General features: G+C 42.6%; 1 protein-coding gene across 1 annotated transcript in view; it reads right to left on the bottom strand.

Moving 5' to 3' along the window:
- Positions 1-2,475: 2,475 nt before the first annotated feature.
- Positions 2,476-8,085, bottom strand: part of kpna4 (karyopherin alpha 4 (importin alpha 3)) — a 12,801-nt gene continuing 7,191 nt past the window's right edge. Inside the window, exons 8-17 of the mRNA XM_020615624.1 lie at positions 7,776-7,862; positions 7,495-7,664; positions 5,576-5,620; positions 5,310-5,441; positions 4,863-4,991; positions 3,999-4,103; positions 3,631-3,702; positions 3,264-3,426; positions 3,078-3,172; positions 2,476-2,657 (exon numbers count right to left, since the gene is read on the bottom strand). Coding sequence (XP_020471280.1) covers positions 2,562-2,657; positions 3,078-3,172; positions 3,264-3,426; positions 3,631-3,702; positions 3,999-4,103; positions 4,863-4,991; positions 5,310-5,441; positions 5,576-5,620; positions 7,495-7,664; positions 7,776-7,862 — 1,094 coding nt within the window. The 3' untranslated portion in view covers positions 2,476-2,561. The remainder of the gene's footprint in view (positions 2,658-3,077; positions 3,173-3,263; positions 3,427-3,630; positions 3,703-3,998; positions 4,104-4,862; positions 4,992-5,309; positions 5,442-5,575; positions 5,621-7,494; positions 7,665-7,775; positions 7,863-8,085) is intronic.

The following is an 8,085-nucleotide window of genomic DNA, read 5'->3' as shown; positions in this document are numbered from 1 at the left end:
AAGCAAACGAAGTTTGTTTTCGGGCTTCATTACTTAATATAAATCCTATTCGCTCGGTAAGTGAAATGTTTGCATAAATAAATTCATCTTTTGTTGTGTTTACCCTAACAATGTCGATTGTAATTTTTTTTATGTATATAGCCGTTCGCGTATATACCACGCCCATTTCAAACACTACATTCCGACAGTTTAGGAATGCATCATTTTGATTTCTCGTAGTACGCATGCGGATAAACGTTCTCTTTCGCCAATCAGATTCATCCTTTTCTCGATTTGAATAAAAGCTCAACCGATGTCAGAAATAAGGGTGTTACTAGAAAAACGCAATGCATAGAAGAATTAATCACACTACTTGTTCACAACAAACCACACACACAAGCAGTCTCTCGATTTGGGTTTCACTATTTATTTTCTCGAAGACAACCTATCCTGTAGCCTATCTCCCAAAAGGATTTTGGGCAAACCACCTGTTTTCCCAGATCATAATTTTAGATTTGAAACCACGTTTGCTAACAAGGAATGCTGCAAAAAAATACCCCTATGTTCAACAGAAGGTTTATGAGCACAATGTGTAATCATTTACTACAGTGTCTGAAGGTAACACAAAAAAGGAAAAGGGTAAGCTTGAACACCTAGCTGGTAATAAGGGGGTTGCGGGGCAAAGGGCTAAGGTCTCTGCAGGGTACTAAAGGAACAGCAAACCTATTCATGGGGTTATTATTCAGGACAACTCCCTTGGGACAAATCCAGTCTGGAATCTAGGCCATTTGACTGAGAAAAGGGAGGTTAAACCCCCTCTTAGGTGAGATACATTAGCAGATTCATTACTGCTGCTCCTGAAATAGTCATTACTTTCAAGTATCACTAAAAAGCATAATTGGATTACTCTAGAAAGACAAAGATTGTGGTCAAGTGATGCATATTGTTGAGCTTGTTGGCAGGTCAAAACCTATGAAACCAACCAAACCCTTCAGAAAGACTTCAGGCCTCACTTTGCAGTACATGTGAAAAACCATACAGATTATGTAGCAAATTGGACACTAGTGAGGGGTAAGGAAAAACATGTAACATTTAAGCACAGTTTTACTTAAAAAGAAAATTACACTGTATCCACAGTCTAAGGAAACTTACATCCTAAAAATAACTGTGCTATAGTTTAGTACATGCAAAGGTTATGATTCACAATCGTACGTGAAATGGCCATTGTTCTCTTCTCCCTTGGTGATACGTCAAAGCTATGGCAACAATACTGCAAAGCAGTGATTTTGCTGTAAATTGAAGGAAAAATAAGTGTCACAAGGGGAACAGGTTATTTGGTTGATTATAGAGATGGTGTCAGAATTTCACAGCATCTAGCCCATGTCTGGTGCCTAGGTTAGGATTCTGGTGTGAGGGTGGAATACGATGGTGATCAATCACCTTTACAGAAGCAATGAAACTAAAAGCTGAAATAAAAATAAAAAAGTATCATAAAAAGGAACACACTGGAGGCAAAAACAAAAGCCCAAAAGCCACCAAATGCATCTTAATACAATGCACTGCTGCTCCACACATGCCAATAGCATTGTCCAGTGTCAATTAATACTAACTTAATAATTCAAAATAAAAATAATCCTTGTGATGACTTTTTTCATATCCAAAGTTCTTCCTTTCAGGGTTTTGAGGATTAGCCTCTCTTTCAAAGGCAGAATTTCTTTCCTGAAACTTTCACTAACCTCATTGTTACCTTTCTCAATTTTGTTTCTCTTCAGATGTTGTATTTGTATCTTTTTCCTGCCTCTGCATGCGTTCTCACCCAGCCTCGCATACTCCCATTCACGCACGCAGCCAAGCACACACAACTCATCCGTCCATTCTCTCGCACACGCGACACGCGCAGCCGGACTCCTGGCCCCACCCGCCGGGGGGAGAGGATGGTGCCCCATCGGGGCGTCTCATCGGAGATGAACCTGGCTCCTCAGCACTGAGTCCAGACATTCATACACAATGGGTCCATTCACACACATGTCTGATAGCGTGGCCGATTGGGGGAGGGGCACATTGAGGGTGGCGCCCTCTTCTGGTCGGAGGACTGCAGAATTGTGATGTTCGTGGTTCATCTCAGTTCACAATTATAGTTGTATTCACTTCTGCATTTTTGTTTCACGTTTCCTTACTTTTGGATGTCCTTGGTTTTTCCCACAGGCAGACATCTTTTTTTTTTTGTGTTTGTTTTTCTGTTGTCATCTGAAGTAGAAACAACAGCTCCAATAACAGAAGTTGTCAGCATGTCTCGTAACGCATTCGATGTAGATGTTTTTCTTTTTGCAACATGTAGCCACTCACTCTCACTCGCACCCACTCGCCATCTCAAACTTCATTTGGGCTGGTTTCCCCTGGAATGCCAAATGAAATCCACACATTTTTCTCTCAGGTAAGATGCAGCCATGGATCCCACGAGCCAAGCACAATGGATCAAATTTCTCACACTCTCGCTCTCTCTCGCTCTTTCTCTCCTAATTTTTTAATGTTGAACAGAGTGCTGCATCGCGAACAAAACTCCAGAATACCCCAGATGCCATCTAGAACTGGAATCCCTCGGCTGGCACGTTGGCTGAGTTAAAGCCATAAGTTCCGCCCTGGATGGCCTCTGGGACCAGGCTGGTGTCTTCATCAATCTGAACAGACAGTGAGCACAACATTAACAATGGCCGACATGATTGTAGATCCAAAACTAGTGGTGTTCAGTACATCTCATGACTTTTGAAATTGGTGGGAAAAAAGTATTGGGCTGGTGAGAGAACACACTTGTAAGAGCAACTAAATGCTAAAGGTTCTGTTTATCTTGCTCGAAATGATCATAAATGACACTTTTGTCTTAAATGTGTGAGCAGGTTTTAAAGGAATACACCACAATGTGGTGCCAGTCTGCTCTTTCAACTCTTCCATCCAGTATTACAACTGTATCTGACATAACATCAAGTTTCTAAACAGTAACCAGATAGCACAACTTAACAGCTACTTTCCTGTTAAACCACAATAAAAATCTGAACTAAATCTAAAATTGAAAGGTAAATACACATAACTAAGTAACTTACATCATCAGATGAGAAGAACTGATCAATTATTTCATATGCCAGTTTGTAGATATCTTCATTTTCATGATTCTGCAGTTGCTCCACCTTTTCCAAACCTGTGTGACAAACCCCATTTGATCGCACGTTAACAGCCAACACCAACAGGTACAAAATGCTAAATCCTTGATGGTTACAAGGGGAACTCACCACCACATTCCTCAATGAGGTTAGCAATAGTTTCAGCCTCGTCGTCAGCCATCTTGAGAATATTGCTGAGGCCATCGAGGACAACCTGCACGACTTGAGCGTCCTTCACTGTCAGCAGGTTGCAGAATGGAGGGATCACCTGCTTCTCAATGAGGTGTGCCACCTGTACACAACAAAGAAACAATCATTACTATTTTTCAGTTGCATGACAAGTTAGCATGGAAAGAAAATTTCATCAGCAAAGGTTCTACATTTGCTGTTTCAAATTTACAGTGGCTGCTGACAACTTTCTTGAGATTTGAGTCAGGTTGGTAAATACTGTCTGGGTGAAAAGCTTAGAGGTTAAAACACAAAAGACAGTTCTTACCTGATCTTTCCTGCCACTTATCGTCAGGTTGCTGATGGCCCAGGCTGCCTCTTTCTGTGTACCGAAGTCCCCCTAAAAATATATATGTATTCAAAGTAAGTAACACAACTCCGTTTTTTTCCAGCACATATAACTCACCGTTGTTTTTACATTAATTTAGATATGTCACCTTAGCTTTTCTATGGTAGGGATAAACCTGAAAGTGATCTGTAAATGTTACTAGGTCTGACCTAGTAAGACCGCCAACGAGACATTTATGGAAAAGTAACCAGGATGCTTCTTCAGACACGAAACTGACACAGATGATGTCAGATCAACTGAAAGGAGCACATGTCTGAAAGGGGCTATAAAAAGGGCATGATACAAACCTTGTCAAGCAGGTGAATGATCATGGGCACTAGCTTGGCATCAATGACGGCCTGCACCTGCTGCTGGTTGCCTGCTGTGATATTGGATAGGAACCACACTGCCTCCTACAGGACAGAGCACAAATACAAGAGTAGTGACAACTTATAACTGAGACGACAGGTGCTGGAGCCACATAGGTTTCAGGTGTATACAGTTTCTATCCTGTCCAAAGAAGCCAGGTGAATTAAAGTGACACCTTCAACCAGAGAGAAGGAACCAGTGAGGGTAAAAATCACACTGTGTAGACTGTTAAATAATTTCACATGACTACCCACTCCTATCCCAGGGAACTAAAAGCACTTGCCAGTTGAGTGTTTGTGTCTAAACTGGATCAGAATCACAAAGGTCTCATCTGTGGGTTTGACCTCTGGCCGAGACAAAGTGCTGTGGGTGGGGCCAGGGCATCTTTGAGGCTCTAATCATCAACTGGTCACAAAGAGGAGCCTCATTTTTTTTAAGTGACCAGTCTCAGATGCACTCCGATATCAGCACAGACACACGGTCTTGGTACCCTTTGGCCACCAACCCATGGCATCACATGCATACAGACTAATAACCCCCACTGTCTCGCCAACTACAACTAACAAGCCGCTGAGGTCCTCTTCGTCACTTCATCCTCTTCGTTCTTCATGTTGTGAACTACTAATAGCTAGCTGTCCCATCTATTACCTTTCACACAGCATTCACACTAGCACCAAGTCTCGGATTTCATCACTTCCAGACAACGTGTGTGTGTGTGTGTGTGTGTGTGTGTGTGTGTGTGTGTGTGTGTGTGTGTGTGTGTGTATATATATATATAGAAGAGGATAGAGCGCATGTATCACCTTGTTGATTTTCTCCTTTGGGTGAGTGAGGAGGGCAGGGAAGTGGCTGAGGGCGTCACAGTTGAGCACCACCTGGGTCTGTTCATCCGTGCCAGTCACTATGTTTCCAACAGCTCTCAGAGCAGCAGTCTGGATGTGGAGAGGAGGTGTGACATTGTTTTGGGAACAATACACATTTATTTATACTTCTTTCTCTGTACACAAAGATGTTTGGTGTAGAGAAGTCAGAAGGTTTTCAATGCTGTGATAAAACATGGCCTGGACAGCACTGTTAGAATCCAGAGTGGTGCTTTGAAATATTTTATGAATTATAAATCGCTGCATGATTTATTTTTCCGTAATGGCTGTGCTAAAACCTCTTCAGTCAACACAATGACTATAGAACATGTAACTTAATAGAAATCAGGTCTTAATTCATCCTAAATAGCATCAATCTCCTCTCCATACCTGAACTTTGACCTCCTGGTGACTGAGCAGAGGGACCAGGTGTGGGACAATTCCCGAGTCAATAACCATTTGGATCTGCTCATTCCCAGCGTCCGTCAGGTAGGACAGAGCCCACACCGTGTCTACCAAGATCTGGAGGCAGGAGAACACCAAAACATTCCAATTAATGCACATACTGCTTCCTGTCCAGCTTCATTACACTTGTGATAAATGAAGCTGGGAATACAGCCACGATGCCACAGCCTGCTTAAATTCTGTGTACTCACACTGACATCAGTGTGGTGGATCAGAACGCACAGAGCTGGCAGGATCTGAGGAAAGTGTACAGAAAGAAGATGAATTATTAGGTGGAGAAAATGACAATGAAAACATAAGGTTCCTGTGTTGCTCATAAAGATTTGGTGCATAATCAGTCATTTTGCAATACCTGCTCTATGCTCATTTATTCCTGCACCAAACAGGCATGCAATAAATCTGCCCTCATTTTACCAGCTTTGGTAGAAAACTGACGGAGCTCTAGTCCTCTCTGCCTCTCTATCAAACACCAACCAGCACACACATACACACAAACACAACTCTGCTGGATTTCAGGAGAGTCATGAGGGATTTGCTGCAGCACACAGCCCAAAAACAAATTATCAAAGTGATATTTTACACCAGAATCAATTTTGTTGTTTCTGACAAACACTGTAAATCACCTGTAATCAAAAACATTTAGCAGTATATACTGGCTACAATACTCTGACATGCTTTTCTTATGCATTCACTATCATGGTGCAAAACAAGAGGTCCTAACGACAGCCCGCAGCTCACAGCTAGCTTTGTTAAGAAGTGGCACTTCAGTCAGGTGTGCACCTTCCTCTATATTATAACAAGGATTTGTGTTTGATCAAAATGTTGCCAACACCAGAGTTTGAATCTTCTTTCCTATCCAATACACGCTATATCATTTAAGCCCGATAACAGCCTGTTCTGACAGTCATAGGGCATCAGAACTGACAAACGGCGTCGGACACAAGAACCAATTGTTATCTCATACAGTGTCAGTAAACGACAACTGATGCCGCGTCTGGGACGCCTCACGACGTGGTGAGCTGACACTAACCGACAGAGCACAGATCGCCCTTCTGTTTACAACACTTTTGGCATATTGAACTGAACCATGTTCATTAAATATCACAGTGATCCAGCTAATGTTAGCATAGTGATTCTCAGTCAGCATGGTTAAGCAGCTAGCCTACAGGGCCAGCAAGCTAGTTCATGTTGCTTTACTACCGCCTAAAAAAAATGTTTTAAACTGCTACTTCAAGTTCTCTGTGAAGGACAGACAACACATAGCTTACTGCCCTCTTCATGGGACCCACAGAAGGGTCCACAGTCATTCTTTTAAACCATTTCTTGTGCTTTTACGAACACAAGCAGGCACCTCCAAGTCATGAACAACGTCAGGCTGTGATCTGTCAAATACCAGTGTGTAGCGTGTCATATCCCTCGTCCAAGTACTATGTATGAATGTACGACCCTGTAATTTTGTAACACACTGACACTGACCGTCATAGCAGACAAAAAACAATAGTGTAGTGTGAACCAGGCATTAGTCTTTGTCCTGTTGGTGGCTTTTCCCAACACACCTGCTCCTTGTGAGTTTCGTACAGGAATGGAAAAGAATATCTTTATCTTGCATTCATTTTGCATGACAGCAAACTTACAAAACTATATCAATGACTTATTTACAGCTCTAGAAATTCTAATTTATTTCCAAATAATCCAAGAAGTAAGGTTGCAACAGGATGAGATTTTCACAGTATAACCATCTCAAAAAAAAAAAAAAAAAAAAATCACAGTATTACAAAACTACTATCATCAGCTATGACGACCCTCAGAAGAATGAAACGTGACTGTGCCCGTTGTTTGAGCTGGATTGTCACATTGAGAGATCAGTTATTTCTTAAAGCTAAGCTAGCACAACCTTGTGACTTTTACTCTGAGGACAGCAGGGGTGATAAACAGGTAATAAGAGTCTACAGACACATAAAGGGAAATGGGACCACATAAGCTGACGAGTGCAGTGAAAAGGATGCAATCCCTCACAGACTTCCCACCCATAAACACTGCCCTTCAAATGACACCTTCTGTATTTAATAAATGAGCGAGCTGTTCATGTACACGCAATTCCCCTACACACCTCCTGGATCGTCTCCATGGGTGGTGGGGGGTCCTTGTGGCGGCACAGATTGACCATGACCCAGGTGACGTTGCGCAGGAAGGTGATGGGGATGGAGGGACTGATGAAAGAGAGCAGAGGCTTGACCACACCCAGACTAATCACATAGTCTCTGCACTGAGGGCCATCACCTGGAGAGGAGACACACACACACACACACACACACACACACGGAATGTACCTTGTCTTGGAGAAGACTCATTTCTTTCCAACGCACTCATGTTCGCACCAACCCAACTCACCTATGATGTTGCCCAGGGCCCAGACGGCCTGTTCACACACATTCTGGTGAGGAGAGTGAAGCAGCCTCAGGAACAGTGGCACGGCATCTACACAAAGGAAACAGACAGGGGTCAGGCATATCAGGGGCGTCTCATGGGTTGATGTGATGCTTTAATTCTTCACACTTTTGCACAGTTCTCCATAGAGATGCAACAGTTCTCATTTTTAATACATTTCCCAGCTAATCTCACGTACTATATGACTGCTTGGACAGATCAAGACCCCACACTGAGACACGACACCAAGTTTGCACTTAAAATAAGGTTGAGC

This window comes from Monopterus albus, unplaced genomic scaffold, assembly GCF_001952655.1.
Source record: "Monopterus albus unplaced genomic scaffold, M_albus_1.0 scaffold167.1, whole genome shotgun sequence".
Lineage (NCBI taxonomy): Eukaryota > Metazoa > Chordata > Actinopteri > Synbranchiformes > Synbranchidae > Monopterus > Monopterus albus.
This window is presented reverse-complemented; position numbering and strand designations above follow the sequence as displayed.